At 42.0% G+C, this 21,089-nt stretch overlaps 1 protein-coding gene across 5 annotated transcripts in view; it reads right to left on the bottom strand.

Moving 5' to 3' along the window:
- Positions 1–21,089, bottom strand: part of Tox (thymocyte selection associated high mobility group box) — a 289,722-nt gene that overhangs the window by 107,612 nt on the left and 161,021 nt on the right. For all 5 annotated transcript variants that reach the window (XM_085677029.2, XM_085677030.2, XM_085677031.2 and 2 more), the window contains one exon: positions 17,580–17,822. In XM_085677029.2, the coding sequence (XP_085533155.2) occupies positions 17,580–17,822 (243 nt within the window). The remainder of the gene's footprint in view (positions 1–17,579; positions 17,823–21,089) is intronic.

Here is a 21,089-nt window from a genome sequence, read left to right as displayed (position 1 = left end):
TAACAGTGCCATGACCCTGCCTCTGCAGTGTCCCTTCAACCTCTGGGGTCTCTTCAGGGTTACAGTCAAGATCTCACGCGTCACGGGGCTCCCTATCGAGCAGAGGGAGGCAAATACCATCCACCAGATAAAGCACATCATCTAATGTGTCAGCGTTTCCAGTAGTGGATAGGTCTGCACTTCTGTCTTACTGCTGTGCTTTACAGTGGCGACCAGCATCATAAAGAGGGCACTGTGACAAGGAGCGAGCAGCAGGGCAGGGGCAGAGCACCACTGCAGACTCCTGTTTCCAAGGGCTGACATTTGAGGGAGAACTAAACGTGAAGATCTTCCGGTGAAATTGTTCCCAAAATGGAAGAGCAAACGCAAATGTCATCAGGTAGGAGGTGGGAGTTAAAGCCAGGGTGGCTGTGCCTCCTAGTGACACAGTAGTGTGAAATCAGGTTAGAGGTTAAAGGGAGGACCCAGAAGAGCCCAGAGATCGAGAAATATGCAAGATTTTTCTCCTTTGTTCTTGGTGCAAGAAAGGAAAGCCAATTGTAATCCATGCTAAGACGGTCACAGAGACATAGGCGGAAGATGTTTTGTGGAAGGGGCGTGTGAGAAGAACAGATCAGTTTGGGCGCTATGACATAATCCACTAAGCAGAGGGTGATTCGGCCTGTGGCAAAAACAGAGAAGAAGGCTGCAAAGAGGGCAGACCCACACAGTTTGGAGGTTGGCGGGCTTGTCCTGAGCCAGTTGTCTGGACTGAGGTGCAACGAAGAACAAGGAATGAGTCCTAGGCATTTAGGCAGAGGGTGGGAGTGAATGGTGATTTGTTTCACATCCTCACTCAGTGAAGCCTGCTCATTTCAAAATAGATTCTTCATTTCTTTCTGCCAGTAACCAAATATGCCTTTTCCCCACCCTGTTCAAAGTCTAACTTCATTAATTAAGATTTCTACAGACTACTCAAACCATACTTTAAATTCCATTGCATCACAGTTTGAACTGTTTCACAATTTAAAATATTTGTATTGTTTTATTTTTGAAGTGTGTGTATGTGTGTATTGTGTTTATGTGTGTGTATGTATGTTTATGTGTGTATGTATGTTTGTGTGTGTGCCGAAGCATATGTGCATATGAAAGTCTATGGAGTCTAGACGAGGTTGTCAGATCCCCTGGAGCTGGAGTTACAGGTGGTTATAAGCAATCTGACATGGGTGCTGGGAATTAAATTCATTTAAACTCATGTTCTCATAGAGAACAGTAGCTGCTCTTAACCACTGAGCCATCTTAGTGGCCCTGTTCCATGACTTCCGAGTCTATACCTTGTTTATTTATTAGTCATTTGAGAGCAGGAATCATGCCCACGTTAAGTTTTGTGTCTCCACCATGAGCATAGTGTCTCCTATGGAGTTCCAGAGGAGGCATAATTCCCTTGCCCTCAAGATAGTCCTAGCTGTAGACCTGATGAGAATTTACACACTTCTCTCTCATCCTGTCTTGACTTGGACAACAGCACTACCTACTACTCATGCCTAGTTGCCTAGTTACTGTGAGTTGCAGCCCCAAAAGAAAAAAAAACCATGGGGTTCAGTTTTAGAGTCAATGTTGGAAACTTTTACACGTAAAAACACTAAGAAAGGGCTCTGAATAAAGAAGTCAATGCAGAAGCCAAGACCCTGCTCTTGGAAATTCCCGCTCTTTCGGATTGGAGATGGGAAGCAGTCATAAATGTTACATACTTGATAAATTCTTTGCTTTGAATATCTTTGTGTTTGAGGAAAAAAATCACAATTTATTGTGGAATATTGGTTTAACTATGCAAAGATGGGTTACATTTGTTTAGTTATGTAAAGACAGCTTACATCGGTTTAGCTATGTAAAGATGGCTTATATTTTTTTTTTAGCTATGTAAAGATGTGCTGCATTTGTTTCTGTATGTAACGGATGTGTTGTTATTTTACCTTGCTTGCCTAAGGCACTTGATTGGTCTACTAAAAAGCTGAACAGCCAGGAGTGAGGAAGGAAGTATAGGTGGGACTTATGGACCAGGAGAGTAGTAAGTAGGAGGAGGAATTTAGGCTTGGGAAGAAAGGAAAGGAGATGTCAGGAAGATGCCAGGAGTAAGTCAGTCAGACATGGAGGAGGCAGAAAAAGGGGACATACAGAATGAAAGGTAAAAACCCCAAAGTGAAACACAGATGAATACAAACAGGTTCAATTGAGTTAAAAGAGCTAGTGGGACAAGACTAAGGTAAGGCCAAGCATTCATAATTAACAATAAGCTTCCGTGTCTTTATTGAGGAGTTGGTTGGTAGTCCAAAGAAAATTCCAGCTACAATAATTGATAGCAGTGTTACTTCCGTATATTCAGTAATAGTGTAGTTGTAGAACACATACGGAGAGATTTCCAGGATTCGTAGTTATATGAATTGGATTCACCTCTATAAGTTTACACCTAGCAGAAGTAGAGAGGGTTTGAAACACAACACCTTAACCACTCTCAACAGGACTCTTGTTAAAAGTGGTACCTCAGTGACTGTTAAGGAAAAGCACCTGTGACCAGGCCTATTCCCTGTCCAAACATTTAAACGCTTTCTTGTGGGCATAACTCTAATCACTTTCTCTTTTTGTTCATTTTATCCCCAAGGGTCCCCTGGCCAAGATCCTTTCTCCCCTGTATAGTCCAGCCCTGTGTTCATGAGGTGCTTATCCAATAACCGGTAATAGGAGGAATACACTATTTAATGCATCATGAAGTCGTCACTGAGGTGCCTGAGGGAACCCTTCTGTGATCCATGATTTAGTTACATGCATTTGTCTCCCGATGGGTGTTTGATATCCTCTCATTTCCAACATATTTCTCTCAACATTTTGATGGATTGCCCAGGGAAATTTGATGCCTGTTTTTTTTTCGTTGTTGTTATTTTTTGTTTGTTTTTTTCTGAACTATTCAGGAAAGCCCTAGTTGTTTTCTTTCTATAGACTTCCTTTGTATTTTTGGACTAGTTCTATCTTTTACATTTTTTTTTAAATAATGTCGTTCCAGGATTTTAAGTCAAGGCACATTTTTTATTTGTCTTTATTCCATTTAATGTGCAAGCTTACAGTTTCCTTGATTAATTTAAGGAAATTTAAATTTTTTAAATCTGAAAAGCAAAACTGTAGTGTGATTTCTAATTGGTCTTTCTTTTCTTTTTTTTAAATCCTTCTCATTTTAATTGTTTGGATAGTATTTCTATACATTTTTCTCCACTCCTTTTCCACTCTCCCCTTTCCCTCCTACCCTCCACACTCTCAGTTTACTCAGGAGATCTTGTCTGTTTTTCCCCCTTCCTAGGTGGATCCATGTATGTCTCTCTTAGGGTTTGGTTCTCTTTGTTACTTAGCTTCTCTGGGGTTGTAGCTTTAGGCTGACTGTCCTTCACTTTATGCCTATTATCTATTTATGAGTAAGTAAATATTGTATTTCTCTTTCTGGGTCTGGGTTACCCCACTCAGGATAGCTTTTTCTAGTCCTGTCTACTTGCCTGCAAATTTCAAGATGTCATTGGAATACAGTGAGTTGTATTCCATTATGTTAATGTACCATATTTTCTTATGCATTCTTCAGTTGAGGGGCATCTAGGTTGTTTCCAGGTTCTGACTATGTCAAATAATGCTGCTATGAACATAGTTGAGCATATGTCCTTGTGGTATGAGTATGTATCCTTTGGATATATGCCTAAGAGTGGTATTTCTGGGTCTTGAGGTAGACTAATTCCCAATTTTCTGAGAAACCACTACACTTAGTTTCCTTGATACCCAAACCACAAAAGTCACAACTAAGACAGAGAATTACAGACCAATCTCCCTCATGAACACTGATGCAAAAATCTCAATAAAATGCTGATGTAAGATAATGTGAGGTCCAGGACCTCTTCTTTGCTGGTGCAATGAAATTTCATTGTTAACTTGGTGTTCCTCTACCTATCCCCATCTAAGCTTCTAATGACAAAGCAGAAGAGAGCTTATGTTTAACCCAAATGCTTCATTCAATAATCCTGGATCCTTCGTGTATTCAGGAAATTTGAATCTGTTATCATTTAAATTAAAAACACCAAAATTTCTAATAAATATGGTTAAAAAATTACTGTACAAATTATTTCACTGTAATTCTCATATGTAGAAGAACTTCAGCTTTTATGAATGCTCACGTTTGTAAATTAGTATGCATAATCTCATTTACTCCTCATTAAAACAGGGTAGTCGTAAGTACCACATGCCAGACCTTCCCCCCACTTTTCAAACAGGAGACTCAGGAATACCTTGCTCTGCTTTCTGAACCCAGAGAGGGTTTGTGCTTCTAAGAACTCGAAATAATGGTTGATGTTTTGGACACCAGGAAAATGCCTCGGATTATCCGTTTACAAAGAGGGAAGTTTTACTTTGAGTTAATGACTTCAGATGGTTCATTCCATGGTTGTTGACTCCCTTGATGCTGGGCCTGTGGTGACACACTGAAGCCCAGGAGGAGCTCACAGTGGAGTGTGTCCGATCATCCCCAGGCCGGAGGCAAAGGGAGAGAGACAGGAAGCTACCGATGATTTCCTATGATCCCCTTCAAGGACATGATCCCAATGATCTAGCTTCCTTCCACCATGAGCCATCCTTGTAAAGCTCCCACCACTTCCCAGGAGCACCAAAAACTGTGCATAAACCTTCCACACTGGGTCTTTGGTGCCACTGCAAGTCGTGGTATGCACCATTCTGCTAAGTTTGGGATTCTATATCTTCAGGGATAAAGAATCTCAACAGCACTCTTTTGAATTTTCAGAACATTTGCATCTGCACTGAAGGTTTTTAAAAGACTTCCCCACCTCTCTCTTCTGCCCCTTCTCTCCCTCCTTCCATCACCAGTGTGTGTGTGAGGGGGTGGGGGTTAGTATGGGGTGCATGCACATGCCATGGCCTGAATATGAAGCTCAGGAAAATTTGTGGGAGTCTGTTCTCTCCTTCCACCACATGGGCTTTTGGGACTGGACTCTGTTCATCGGCGTTGGTGAAAAACATCTTGAACCATGGAGAAGTCTCCGCATCCATGCTGAGAAGCATCTTTTAAATTATTTTGAGAAGCAGATTTTCCACAATTAATGGCACCTGGCATTATGCTGTCATGTTGGTAAGCATTAGCTTGTCTTTTAACTTCAATTTAATTTTATTGTTTACGGGACAGGGCCTCACTCAGCAGCCTGCAATGGCTAACACGTCATGGCATTCCTCCCTTCTCTGCTAAGACTGCGGCACACACCACTGCAATTGGCACATGCCACCAGCGGCAGTCAGCAGGCACTGACCAGATGCCATTTAGGATTTCAAGTGAGTTCCTCCATATGTGAGAGTTTGCTCTCCCATGGTCCCATATTTTTTTTTTATCATGTCTTATATATAACCCTCACCTGCCGACATGCATTGTCACGGTGCCTGGTAGGACTTGCTACTCTGAGTCAGCACAGATTCCGTTCTCGGAATGGAATGCCATCATCATGTGGCTCTCCCATCATCCACGGGAGACCGGAGCCTACTCAAGAGATTCCTGCAATCTGCTTAGTGTCTGGGCTGACCTTGTTATCAATGACTGTGAACATCTCACAAAACCTGGCATGTCCAGACCCTAGGGTTCCTCTTCTATCTAACCATAGCCTCGGCAGGCAGGCAATTTCTGTTCTGTGTGGAGATACCAGTGGAACAGTACTAGAGTGGGAACATGCAGGCCGGGATATGTCACATATATAGAGAGAGTGGGGACATACAGGAGAGGAGGAGGTCAGCATCCCATTTGCGAGGTCATCTTATGGGGACTGACATTCCATATCAGGGATGTCCTGAGCCCTTGGGAAATACTTGATTTTAAGATTCCAGTAACGTACATATCATTGCTCAGAAATGAAGACTATTTGGTTGAAGGTCATTCTTAGAACATTGTTCCTTTCACCTTATATCAATTCCCTGTTGCACAGAGTATTTGAGTTTCTGAGAAAATTCTAATTGGTAGGAACATAGCAGAAAAAGTAGCAGAATTATTGGCAAGCTACCTGGGGCTTCCTTCCTTTTGCTTTTGAAAAAAAAATAAGATGCCTTCTTTACTTTATTAAATTTCTTACAATATGATGGAAGGGAAGTAGTCCTTTAAGGTTGGTCAAATATAGCTGTGTGGTGCTGGGCGCCAGCCCAGTTTCTGGCCTAAGGTCTGGCTACAGGAGACCATGCCTGTGAGCAGAGTCTGCTGCTATTGGAGATGGCACTGTGTTCCTTCCAGAAGACCAGGACAATTCCAGTCACTGGGTGTGTGGTCAAAGGTCTTCAGTTGCAATGTTAATGCATTGGACATGGTAAAGAGAGGGCACCTAAGCTTGAAAATATCAGAAATTCTGTTCTTCCATCTCAATCCCCATAGCCATGGGGCAGCCTGAACATCACTGTTGTCCCGCCTCCCTCACTTCTTCGACAGACAGAGGAATTGAGGTTCAGCAAAACCATGTGATCTGTCCAGAACCCAGGCAGAGCTCCGCACACACCCCTTTGTCTCCGTGGAGTATTGAACTGCTTTTCCTACATACTCATTGCTTCAGCAATGTCAACAGAATGCGAGGCTATTTAAAGAAAATGCATATGACGATAGAACTATGGGTGGCGTGTGGGCTGGCGTGTTTAGCTCAGTCTGAGCAGCCAAAGCACTAGCCGTCATCAGGACTCCTTTCTCGAGACTAAATGCAAACCCAGCACACGGCTACCATGTGTGAATCCAGGCCCTGCCGTGGTATACATGCGGAAGACATAAGCACTGGCCCAACTGCCCGGCCTAAGACATGTGCCCCTGGGGCAGGATAAAGATCACATCACCTCCTACCTGGTGTGAACAGAGGTGGGGTGGGGTGTGATTTATAAGGAACCTGTAGACTCACATCTGGCCAGATTTGCTATGTTAGCCAGATAACTGTCCATCGGTCACTGTAACAAGTAGCAGAAGTACCAACTTATACAGGGAGAAACTTATTGTGGCTCCTCACCTCATGGGCGTGTTGCCCCTATGCCTCTGGAGGAGAAGTATGGGGTGTGCGGCAGAGGAGAAAGCTCTCCTCTTGGTGACCATGAGAGGCAGCAAGAGCTAGGAACCCAATATCCACCTTCAAGGCTACGTCCCTCTGACTTACTCTTTCACAAAGTCTCACATCTTAAAGACTCCACGGCCTCCTGAGAGCTCCTGCCTCTGCCTTCTGAACTGCGTCTAGAGTCCAGGCCTGCATCTCTAGGCCTGCTTGGTTTAATTTTTGATAGCCTTGGCAGAACAGCATCTTTAGCAAGAATCTTAAAGAAGCCCCCATCCAGAGAAGTGCGGGCTTGTTTCATTCAAGGAAATTGGCAGTTTCAGTGTGTGAAGGGAGGCCCTAGCTCTGTTTAGAAAGCATTAGTCATATCTGCTGTTTAGTAGAGAATTTGATTAGATAGACAACTGAAATACAAGATATGAGATGGTTTTCACAGTCTAATATGTTTTCAGGGTTGGGTAATTTTTTATTAAAAATTATGTGGGGTCGTCTTACAGAAAACAAAACTCCCTGAAATGTTGAAGAATAATGCTTTTCAAATGTAACATATTTTGATAAAGTATCTTGCTTATCAAAGCCAGAATGAAAATCTGAATTTTGAAAAGAAGATTAGTGCTTTCTGTCTAAACAGTACTTTTATTTCCCTAGGAAATTTGTACAATAATTAAACTCAGGGATGTTTGACTATTGATTTCATGACTACATGCTTACCACGATGTCCACTACAGGTATTAGGTAAGGGGAAAAAAAGATTCTGTTTTCCGGATGACTACAGTGTCTGCATCATTTTAGAGGATCAAAACCATGAGTGTCAGATCAAATATCCTTGTGATGCAAACACATATCCAATCCTAGAGGCTCTTTGTACTTCCCTCAATGCAGCATGTACCGCTGCAGGCAGAGTTAGAACACAAATGGCTGACGCCCAAAGATAAAGATTATCATGTTCCCGCAGTACACTTGTCCACATCAGAGGACTTGTAGCTTTCAGACTAGAAGAAAAGGAAAATTAAAGTGGAAAGGAAAAAATGAAAACTGTAATAGAAAAGCAAACCCACTCTTAAAATCCTCCCGGGTGTTCTGGGTAAGACTAGTCAATGAACAAGGAAGGAAGTGGTGTTTTGAAAGGAGACTTTTTCATTGTTTTCCTGAAGCACATTTTAGAATAATTCTTCCATGACTCCATGAGAAAATGGGTTGATAATGCAACGTCTTAATGCTAATAATCCACTTGAACAAACCAAGCAAATGGGGAGTCAAAGGCAGGATTCTTTGGAAAGAAACCGAACATTGGTCATGCAGGCAAATCTCTCAAATACAGGCATCCTCTACATTCCTATTTCTGTCCCTTGCCTGAGACACTGAGAGAAATGAGTTCCTTTTGAAGTCGTAATTTTGTAGATAATATTTCTTCCTGAGACGATCTCTCTCCTCAGAAAACAATAGTATTTATCTAAAGAGGAGGATCAATAGATGCTGTAATTAATTGACGAATGCATCAATTCAATTATAGTATGAGTTAGAATAACTTGCGGTAGCCGATTGAGACTACAAAGCTGGGTTTATGTTTAGGGCTGAAACCGGCTTAATTAAATGTGTTTAGCCCCCATGATGCATGCTGTCAGTGTATCTAAAACCTGGACTTTTGGAGCTGAGCAGGATGGCACATGCCTGGAGCTCATTGCTTGGAAGGCTGGGTTGAGAGGATCTGAGTTTGAGGCCAGCATTGATCTACAAAATGAAATAAAATGAATAAACCAAAAGAATATTTGTATCATTTATAAATACTAAATTGCCTCTCATAGACAGGGCCCAAATGACCTGTCTGCTGAGGCAGAGACCACATGTGGAACCCCACCAAAAGTAAGGATAGCCCTGGGGAGAAGCACAGCTTTTCAGTGGGAACTTTTGGGTTCCGTCACACACTTAGCTGGAAATAGTTGTGCTAGGTTCTTATCCTTGTGTGTTTGTCAACTTGACAAAAGCTAGAGGCATTTGGGAAGAGGGACTCTCCGTTGAGGAAATGCCTCCCCCAAACTGGACTGCAGAGAAGCCTGCGGGGATCTTCTTGATTAGTGATAGGGCTAGGGGGCAAAAGGCAGGGTATTTCCTGAGATCTGCTTGGCAAAGTTATGAACGCAGAGAAGCAATCTGCGATACAAGAGGGTCACAAATTGCTGACTGGTATTGCTATTATTTAAGAGGGCTACATCTCTCCGACTAGAAACAGTGAGCAAGCAACATGCCAGGAGCACAGTTTTAGGAGCAGGCGCAACAAACTGAATTACACAGCCATACAGAACCTCCACACACACCATTGTGGGTTCGCTGGGGTTTAGCCCAGGGTCTTAAGTCTTCTAAGCACACACGTTCTATCACTGAGCTACACTCAGGCTCATGGATCTGCTCTGTTCCTTCTACTTAGCTAATTACAATCCCACTTTTCTGCTGCCATCTCCAAATCTAACACCCCAGAAAGCATTCTACAACAGTTCGAAGGATCCAGGAAAGAAGCTGAAGCTTGGTTCAAGTCTGGCAGTTCCTTTCTAGTGGCCTATTTAGAAATCTGTTTATTCATTGTAATTTTGTAGCTCTATTTTCTTTCTTCTTCCTTTGCTAAGGGCTATTTAACTAATGGATGCCCAGTGGGGGGAGGGTGTGGGTAGGAATGCCCTGAAGAACAGTCCTATGAAGGCCCTCCTGGATGTTTGCCTTTAGGATGCAAAATGAGTTACACAAACACAAGATGGAAAATTGCTGGCCAGATACCAAGGCTGCAAAAGACACTGCATGCAACTAAAAGTGATGGGTGAATCAAAGTAAAAACATTAGCAATCAAGGATGTTATTAAAGACCCTGTAGAAAATCCACGAGGAGGCAGAGGACAATTTAAAAAATTCGAAAATTATTCTCCAATCTCTGTAAGTCTGCCTTCCATTGTTGCCAGCATTCTTTAGGATTATAAATATTAAAAGGAAACAATCACAAAAAAGGAAGCTAATTTGATTTACAGGTTGAAGCACAATGACCTTTGAGGAAAAGTTCAAGAAATGGAACTTACTTGGCATAGGCAAAACTCAGCTACCAGAGAGACTCAATAAATGTCGACGATTTGAACTCACCTGCTCTCTAAGCGCTCCAAAGGGGACAGCCCATGAAGCAAGCATAAACTGCACTAGGAGATGTGGGGCTAACTTTAATAGGCATTTCCTGGAAGGACTCTAAAATCTCTTACTGCAATTTAATATAGTGTTACAAGGTTAATCAAACACAAACAGGCTACCAAGAAAGCTGTGGAATCTTGGCTCTTGGCTAGGAAACCACACATCTCAACTGGCTTCGGTTGACGGCTGCCTAGACTGAACAGGCTAAAGTGAGTAGTCCCCCGTTTCTCGCAGATGATCAAGTAACTCATTTTACAGTTGTTTGACTTCGACTACATGGGAGCGAAGTGCGGATTAATGTGAGTTCCAGAAATGTAGAAAATGGGCAAGGCCTGTACCCCAGTGAAATTTGACTTTGATTGCTTGATCTACAAAGGGAAGTGTTGTTTCTCAATTGGCTCCTTTCCCAGACACTAGCAATGACAGCCCTAGTTTGGAATATTTTATCCTAACACTAAAAGATAGCCCAAATCATTAGCATAGTGAAGCCATAGAACTGCGTATCAATTCCACATCCAAAGTTCTCTGCTCTGAACAGTGGAAGGGCTTGTGTAGAGCTTAGTATTTAAACACTTTTTAGGAATTATTAGGTCTTATTAGAAATTATTAGGTCTTATTAGGAATTTACCAAACACAAAAACAAACACACAAAAAAGGAAAAACGACAAACAAAAACCAAAAAATCCCACACAATCTCACTTATTCCTTAAGCATGGTCAAAGACGAGAACAAAAAGGCAGTCATTTTCCCTATAGTCTTAAAGAACTTTCGAAGACTGCTTGCTCTCTATTCTGTGATACTGAAAAAGAATAATTCTTCTGTGTGGGCATATGGCAACCAATAATTTTGGCAAATTATGGCATAATTCTGAATAATTATCTGTATGTTTTTTTCTCTTGTCATGGTGGGTAGCATCATTCCTTTTTATTGCCTTTCCTGTACTTTTTAAGAGAAAGAAACAAGCCTCCCTGACATCCCCTCCATTTTAAACAGAGCATCCATTCCTCCATAAGGCCATGGGGCGACACTACCAGTCCCGTCTTTGCTCATAGGTCTTCAGCTCTGTTCACGCTACAGACTTCACGCATTACATGAAAGAAAATACCTCAAGATTTTTGAAAATATTTATTTTATTTTTTTAAAAGCAGCAAATTGTCTGTAATCACATTTTTCTGCCTGGCCTTGAAAGCTGCATTATTCAGTACGTCAGTGGTCCTTCCCATAATGGCAACATCTTAGAGGCTCATGCTGTTCGCATGCGTCTGAACTACTTGATGTACGACGCTCCCTACGGGTCCAGAGGAGCGCTCTTGCTTCCGTTTCATGAGTTTTGTATGGTACCTACTGAAGGGATGGTTGTCAAAACAGTGGTACAGTGGCCTTTGAATGCAAAGTGTGCCATGTCTGCATGCTACCAATGACAATAAATCTGAGTATATACATTATGCTGGCTTTTGTTGCCAGGAAAAAAAGGAGGCATTTGGGAAATAAACCCCCCAATTTTATTGCCTTTTAACATCTTTTTTCCATTTTAAGCTCCAGAACTTGAAATTTGAAGCATTCAAAGAGACTGAAATCTCCTTTGTTGCTTTTCTCATTGTAAATTTCTATAATGTGCCATTAGAAACCACACTCCACAAAGCCAGGCCTCTAAACGAATCCTTTCTGCGAGGCCATTTGAAAACTTTGCACGGTTTTTCTTTGCATGAAAGGGCTTCTGTTGAGTGCACAAAGAACAAGCGGTTGCCACATATAGGCCAGGCCGAGCAGCCGGGATGACTTTATACAAGGTGGCCTTTTTTCCCCCTGTCCACCAATCCGTGATTAAGCTCAGCAGTGACTGCTATCAGGGTGAGGAGCCAAAGAGGGGTGCTTGGTTTTAATTTGCAGAAATCAAAGGATTTTTCTGAAGCCCTGAATATTGACCAGGGGCATGGTCTTATTTTTCTTTCTTCCAAACTAGCTTTCTAGTTTTCTTCTAACAAGAAAACCTCATCTATCTACACAAAGCAACATCACATCTTTAAAAAACATTTTTATTCATGTTACGTGTATGGGCGTTTTGCCTTCCTGTATGTCTGTGCACGATAGGCGTGTAGTGCCCATGGAACCCAGAAGGAGGCACTGGATCCCGTGGAGACTGTAGTTACTGACAGGTTTGATCGATCATGTGGTGCAGAGGATCCAACCTGGGTCCTTCCTCTGGAAGAGCAACTGTGTTCCTAACCATTGAGCCATCACCTCCTTTGTAAGGTGAAATGACATTATCCCCTGTTCAATATCTTTACAACTGATTGACCTCTGAGAGGAACACTTAGACCCTGAGATGGCCAAAGCCACAGTAAGAAAACGTGGCCAGGTACAAAGGGGACACACCTGCTATCCCACTATTTGGAGAGGCAGACTTCAAGTTCAAGGCTAGCCTGGGCTACCCTGTAAGAGCCTGTCAGAAGCTCAACAAAGAAAAGGAAGAAGCAACAGGAAAGAAAAGTCATTGAGTAACTGGGATGTTCAATCCTGATATTCAAAACTCTACGAAATCTAGAGTCATCTAGAAGACAAACTTTTAGGCCAGTGTGGTTAAGAGCCTTCCTAATGCTGCAACCCTTTAATGTAGTTCCTCATGCTGTGGTGACTGCCAATTATCAAATTATTTTGGTGCAACTTTATAGCTATAATTGTGCTACTGCCATGAACCATAATGTAAATATCTATTACATTACAAAGGGGTGGCAACCCACAGGTTGAGAACCACTGTTCCAGGACAATCTGTAATAAGAGTTTGTAGAGTGAGCTAACTGAGGTGGGAAGACACGTTCTAAATATGAGTGGCATCATACTATTGGCTTGGGTCCTAGACCGAACAGAAAGAAGGACACAGCTGAGCACCCCCATTTCTCTGCTTCCTGTCTGAATACATCGTGACTGGATCAGCAGATGCCTAGGGGCACACAATCCTCACCAGGGCAGACTGTGTTCTCAAACTGTGAGCCCAAATCAGCCATTCCCACACTTCAATTGTGCTTGCCAGGTACTATGTCAGAGCAACAAGACAAATGGCTAATTTAGTCTAGTGACTCTTAAGAGTCTGCACAAGGGGTGTGTCATCTCAGAAGGAATCAGGAAACTGGTAGCCTGGAAGGGTTCCGACCCTCCATCATCTGATCATCCACTGGCGGGTTTCTGCCCTGGGGAGAGGAACTTTTGTTCAAGGGTGTTTTTTATAAGAAACGAATCTAAGGGAAATGCGAGAAAAACTCTGCCTTCTTGCCTTATAGATGCCCTTCTCAGCACTAGAGAGCTGAGCTTGTGCCGCTGGTAAATCCACCCCTGTTAGTGCCCTGTGAGTGTGTAGAACGGGAAGACTTGCTGGGGGTTAAGGCACCTATCTGACTCATCCGTCCCCCTGTGTCTCCAATCAGACACAGGTGGATTAGATCCCCACCATTGAACCAACTCATGGGACTTTTGAGGCACTGGAGCCCTTGTCTATTAGGTCTTGAGTGGCTGCTGAATGTGAGCATAAAGAATGAGAATTAATTGACACCCACCAACCAGTGTGTCCTACAGAAATTTATGTGCAAGAGTTTTCAATACATAAATAAATGGAGGAAAATTTGGGAAGGCTGAACCTTCACCTTGTGTGTGCTGTACCCTGTATAGGACCTTGGTAAATTATAGAAGGCAATACACATTTTCTACTCTGGTAAAAAAGTTTATACATTGAAAAGCATTTTGGTAGAACAGACTTAAACCTATTGTGAACCAGGTACCATTTAACGGTTATAACCTACCATAATGATCAATGATTACCTTAATGATTACCACACTGTGGGATTCAATATTATATTTATGTCCTTCTAATTTTATGCCTGTTGTTTTAAAAGATGAGGTGTCATTGCACTGCTCGGGATGGCCCCACACTTTTGGTTATACATCATTCTCTCTATTCTCAGCCTCAGAAGTACTTGGGCCTACAGCCCCGGCCTACCACACCCAGCTACAGCCATGCGATCGGCGGGGATGCTGGAGTACTATTGTCAGCTACAGCTGTGTGATAGGTGAGGACGCTGGAGCACAGAAAGTTTATTTAAGTGGCTTGGGGTTGCACAGCAGATAGGTGGAAGCCTCGGGATTAGAACTGAGGCAATTCAGCTCAAAGATGGCAATGTTAGCTGCAGTGATGTACAAGGGTACTCCAAGCAAGGAAAGACATCTTTAGCGAATAGCCGACTTTCTTCTGTCATTTTGACAGATGTGAAGAAGATTCAGGACCGAAGTATAAATAACTCTTAGAAAAGTCTTCGCTCTCATGCATTTTAACTGCCCTGAAAGAGTCACATGGGCAGAGACTTGGGAAAACCATTTTATCTAAGCAATGCTTACATAATGCATCCTATGTGTTGCCAACCAGTGAGTGGTCCCTGCAATCTGTCAGACTCCTTTAGCCCCACAAGGTAAGACCCATTGTCCCCACCGAGAATCTTTACCAGCTGAGCCATTGAGAAACCCCTGAAGAACTCGAAGTCCCCACTTTTCATTGGTAAAACTGGTATACTAATGCTTCCTACAGATATATATTTTTAGCTATGAACTAAATGTTTTTGTGTCTAACATGTTAGATGCCTGTAGGAAACTCTTATTAACAGCGAGACTGGCACTTCTGTTGCCAGTAGCAATTAGAAACAAAATATATATGAGAAAAATTTAACTTTAAGCTACATTCTCACTAAAGATTATGCATTATAGCATTTCAAACAGTAATATATATGATATATATTAATGTATTTACAGTGAACATCACAATATCGAACATATATACAATTTCTGAATAAGAACTAAAGTGTTTCCATCTCCTTCATTCATTCAAACACTGAAGTTCTGGAACTGGAAAACACTGATACAAAGTTGGGGTCACAGCTATAAGAGCAGCAGGTTCTGTGAACTTACATCTGGAAAACACAGTTGGGGCTAGTTGATCCTTATCTAAACTGCCCTGTGTGGCTTCCAGTCATCAGATTTCCAAAACTCACAGCAAATTCCTCCCTGAGAATCTGTACATGTTGGCTCTTATCAGCTGTGTCGCTGTTGGAGAAGATCTTGAGAGATCTCCAAAGGAACATTACAATTTCTAGGATTTTCACTCTGAATTTTTTTTCCCTCTTTCACACATTTTTTAACCCCTTCAAAAGAATCTCACAGGAACCGGCTTGTGAAGCACATGGTATCTGAGCTCTGTGGTTATTAGTGTCCTTAACCCAAGCTTCCCTTACGCGTGAACACCTTTCCAAGCATGGAAACCCCTCTGAAGTTCTGTGGCTTTTTTGCTTGATTTTAAAATGAATTTTCGAGCTGGCACATGATGTTTGTGGACCACATAGGGGTCTCTGAGATGCTCTGCAATGTGTGTGCACGTGTGATGCTGAGTTGTATGTGTGCTTTTGTTGTTTATTTCTCCCATAAATTTTCTAGCTGCTGCGTGGACTTTGGATAGATGTGGGTGGAGGTCCTCTGTGGTTCACTGCTGAGCATATGCCCCTGTGTGATACTGACTGGTTCGGTGGGTTGTGAGCCTATGAGCAGGAGCTACATGCTTAGGAAAGAGTTTTCGTTGTTGTCAGGAAGTTTGATGATGTGTGAGGAGACAGCCTTAACACCCAGTATTTTCCAAAGAAAGTGACCCTTGGTTTTTGTTTTTTTTAATAATTAAAATGGAGACTTATAAGGAGCTGTTCATCTTGTCTATTTGGGGATGATGCAGTCATGGCGGCCTAGACCCCACCCCATCCCCGTCTCCACTGTTATCCCAGCAAAGTGCTTCCAGATTTCTCCTGAGATCACTTACAAAATCAATACTGCATAAGATAATGGCCACCAGGTACATGCAATCTATGTCAAGATTAAAATATCGAAAGAAGTAAAAATGTTCTTATAACTCCAGGCACAGGGGATCTGATGCCCTCTTCTGGCCTCCTGGGGTATTTCATACACATGATATACAGACATTTATGGAGGGAAACACGTAAACTCATAAAAATAAATTAGTCCATACTTAAAATTTTTAAAAGATGATGATTACGTTGGCACACATTTCTTCAGATTTACATATATGCATGCATTTTTAAGTATTCAACTTCAAATTTTAGGAGGAATATCATGTAGATAGTCTGGTGATGGTAATGTTTCTCCCTTCTGACAATACTACAAATGAGTTTTCCCCTCTTGGCTGTGTCTATAGAGGCTGGATTCAGTCCTGTCCGCTGTGTGGTGTTAGGCTTTCCAGAAAAGCCCTTCTGGGGTTTTCTTTTGACTATCCTGTCAGCCATCCCAATCCCCTTACTCTCATGTTTACCTGAAAAATTTCCGTGAAGTCACTCAACACAGAGACATTTCTACACACATCGGGGGAATGGTGGTAGGGAACACTCTTTAAGAACTCAGAAACAAGGTTCTAAGCTTGTTCCTTGTGACCCCGTGGTGACAGAAGAGTGGTAATTGGATTGCTAAATGGTCAACCAACGAAAGCCGGGGAACATGAATGAAAGGTCACTGTTAACCTGTGAGGTAGGCTTGGTGCCCTGTTCTCCCCAGGTTGCACACCATGACCTCCCTTGTACCCACTTCTTGGAGTGTAGACCAAAATTATGCTTGTAGACTACATTAAAAATCAGAATGAGGACTTTTTTAATAAGCCAGTGTTTCTCAATTATGAGATGCTCCTTAGAAATACAGAAGTCCAGACTTCACAGGAGGGCCTGGAAACTCGGCTTTTTGCTAATTTCTAGGGGGTAAGATTTTTATCTTTGTACACTTCAAAGTAACAGAATGCCCCACTGGCTGAGACATCTTGATGGAGACCACGTCAATCAATAGAATTCCACTTCCAAAGCAGAAACAAAACAACTGCTTCCTTGCTACTCTTCAGAGCAAACATGCAGAACTTCAGAGAGCAAATAACGAAATTGAGGCTGATATTAGACACTGCCCAGAGGACGCAGGCATCTCACTTGTTGCTAGGAACCCAACATGAGCCCAGAAGTAATACCACTTCTGGTGACCTTTTATCTGAAATCTTGCAAGCCATTTTTCCTTGCAAAATCATCAACAGTATTTGATACCTTGACAAATATGAGAGATTACAAAAGTAATTCACTAATTTCAATGTAAAATAAAAAAAATGACTTTAGAAATTTTCAAGATCTACAGAGAACATTGCTGTAGCTCAAGCCTCTCCCTGGTTTTAGAAGGTCATTAGCACAATTTAAAGACCCTTGCATATAGCTTTCCCTTGCATTTCCTGTGACATCCAAGGCCAGCAGTTAGACAAACCCATTCTTACCACAGAGATGGAGTTGGTGAGCAGTGTGCCGTCCTGGCCCAGCATGTTGGACACGGTGATCTCTGGCAGGTCCATGTTTTGCGGATGGAACGGGAGCAGGCCATTGTGGTTCATGGGGTGACACAGGGAGTGGTACCCCGATTCCACTTCATTCAGGTGTACCAGAGAGTGGTCGGGAAGGGAAGGAGGTGTGATGGGTGGAATGTTAAAGTCTTCACTTTCCAGACTTGGGCCAGGATAGGACTGAAAGACAGGAGTTACACAGACAGCCGTTAGCATTCACTTGGTCACTATTGTCAAGCCCAGGGGCACAGTGGCCCTCTGGCTATACCTACCAGAAGCATTACAGATTTGGCTAAGATATTTAAACATTGGGATCACCCTGGTGCTTTGTGTCTCTTATGTATGGACGAAGATGCCAGTGTTACATCCTCTGCTCCTGAGACATCCTTTTTTGGTTTAAAACCTGTCTCTGTTAGATGGTTTTGTTTTCCTAGGAGGTTGAACTCAACCAGATTTCAATGATCCCATTAAAATTTTTCTAGAGTATTAATCTAACTGAATACCTTTTCCCCCCCTGAGAATTGTGGCAATTTATAAAACTGTTTGATCAAACATGTTTCATTAGACTCCCTACTGCTAAGATTATGGGATGTAATAAAAATGAAGTCCAGAAGTCTGGGGCAGTTACTTTTCAGTTTGAAAAACCTAACAGCTTATAATTAAAAAACAAAGTTGTTAGTTAAGAAGTAAGCTAAGTCTGTGCCTAAGGGTGTATTCATTGAAAGTTTGTTACAGTTTTAAAATGCTATTCGATGCTAATTTTGCTATTAACATTTTACCATCAAAATAAAAGTGAAGATTTCTCTCACAACCTCTGTGAACATTTATTTGATTTTCTCCTAAAGGCCGATAAAGCTGATACCATTTAAATCCATCCCCTTCCACAGTCAAAGACACAAACAGCATTAATATTATATAATACTGATTATGAAAAAAAGTTAATCAGTAAGATAAATAGCATTAACACATCAGAGATTGTTCTTTTATGACGTAGCTTGGAAACAGGAAGAGACTGAAGAGGAAAAGAAAGAGTATATGAAGACAAGGCTGCTTAAGAAGAATATGGGAAAAGTTGAAAATGGTAGAGAGAGCTGAATAAACATTGTTCACGATTAACATCAATATACAGGGTCAGAAAGAACTTATTTTGTTAAACAGGTGTCATAATAGGAAAGGAAACATTCTGGCCTGGATAATTCTTACAAGTCAATCTTTCAGATTCCAGGGGCCTTCAAGGTTGGTGTGCGTGGGTAACAAAGATTCTCTTGTCTCACTGTACAGTGCCTGCTACAGAGTGTAAGATTTGAAACGCGCAGGCAGAGTGGAGGGGCCAAAGAAAGTAGTGTTCTGTGTTCATTGGGTGTTCAGCCAATAAGCTTTATGCCTCCCTGTCCAAATGCCTGGGGTTATTTTTTCCAGATGGCGTCTATTTGTCTAACAGAAAGAAAATCTTCAACTTGCACTTGCTAAATGTTGAACAAGTTCTGATGTATTTGCTTAGGTGCCGTCAGAAGGCACCTAAATTCAACGAAGAGCTACTTGGAACATCTGGAGTCTGGAGGTGCTCATGAAGAAGAATGTGCAGGTATCATCCAAAGGCTGTGAAGGGAAGATTTGCAGCCTCTTCACAGATACTTTTTTTTAAATATACAATATTCTGCTTAAACACACACACACACACACACACACACACACACCCACCACCACCACCACCAGTTCTAAAAGTTTAGTGACCCTTAATAAAATCTTTCATTAACAGTGTAATTTTTTTTATGTCTGAAAAACAATTTAGTGCCCTGTGTCAATATTACAAGTTTGGTTACTAGGAAATACAGACCCCAGCTCGCAGCTCCTTGTAGGAGTATTCAGTATAAGATACGAAAAGGTCCATGGAGGAGGAAACTGTGTATTCAGCCACTACTATGTCACGTAGAGTACGACAAAGGCCCTTTCACTGTCCCGTCTTCATGAAAGCCTTAGAACCACCCCTTCTCTGTGTGTGGCTCTTGTTCCTCCTTTTGCTGATGAGGAAACTGGGGTCCAAAAGCTCTGTAATGATTGACTTAGTTCATGTGTAGGGGAAGAGTCAAAAAAAAAAAGAAGCCATTTTACCCCTTCCCTCCCCCCTTTCTCTCTGTTGGGATCCAACCCAGGGTTTTGCAGATGAGAGACTGCTGTACCTGAGCCCCACGGCTAATTGTTACTATTTTATCTGACCGAAAGGTGCAAGACACCTTTGTTACACAAACTGTCCACACCTTCAGAATTTGACCATCACCAACTTCTTCCTTGTCTTAAATCCTACCCACCAAGATAAACTATTTGCTTGACACAAACACAAGGATTCACAATCTCTCTCTCCGCCGGCATTGCAGATCGTGAGGTTTTGCTGCACAGTGTTTAAGACGTAAATTGGTGCCTGCTTGAAACTTTCCTCCGTAAGGCAAAACTAACACAGCGGTAAGGGAGAAAGCTGGTTTTAATTTCAGAAGTGCCATTAACCCTCCGAAAATACTCAGGGATATTTCAGCCAGGGTGTACCGTGACTTTACATTCTAGAATTTCTTCGGTAGTTAAATCTTAATTTGTGGAGTTTGAAGGGAAGGTTTAATTGGTATCGACTTACACTCGGTGATAACAATTGCACTTCAATTTAGCTAAGCTACATGGTTTATTTTCATGTAATTACACATTAAGGTTATTTAATCCGTACAATTATATGCCAAAGCCGCAGACTCCACAACTTAACTGGTAATGCGTAGTTATGTGGGTCAAGAATTTTAACAACATAAGGTTACTTAGCAGTTCTGTCTCTTACATCTGAAGCCATGATGAGGTTATTTGCCACGAGCCTATTAGAGAGTAACTGATGCCCTATAAAAGTACCATTGTAATTCTTTAAGCGTCATAACGTACCAGGAGTTTTTAGAAATGCAACGACAGACGGATTTTTTTGGATGTGGAAATGAATCTCCAGCGTTGGCTTCTATGACATGGCAGGTAACTCTGATTCCAGACCTTACTTGGGGGTGTGTTTAACCAGTGAGCTTTCGATTACATCCAGTTTGCAGTTTGGAGGGACACAACACAATAGGGTGTGATTCAATTCTTATTCTCACTCCGCATGAGAGTGCTTGTTAGGATTGGCATTAAGCATTGCCATTCATTGTTGAATGAATTAAAAAAGAAAAGATCATCAAAGGCATGCATTCATGAATGAATGAGTGCGAAACTCTGTGTTTCAAAGCATGAAGCTTGTGAACATATTTCCATTATTTTCCAGGCTTACATAATTACCTTCTGTACCCAAGACTGCCCTGCCCAGTTCATAGCACAAAGGGCAACTGTCACCTCACACCGTGCCCAGCAGTCAAACTGTCCTGTGAGAAGAGCGATGGCTACAACCGACCAAGGGAGGCTGGGCAGAGGAGTCCGATGGCATTGTCC

This window comes from Myodes glareolus, chromosome 16, assembly GCF_982192425.1.
Source record: "Myodes glareolus chromosome 16, mMyoGla1.1, whole genome shotgun sequence".
Lineage (NCBI taxonomy): Eukaryota > Metazoa > Chordata > Mammalia > Rodentia > Cricetidae > Myodes > Myodes glareolus.
The sequence above is the reverse complement of the archived record's forward strand: the minus strand, read 5'-3'. Positions and strand labels throughout refer to the sequence as shown.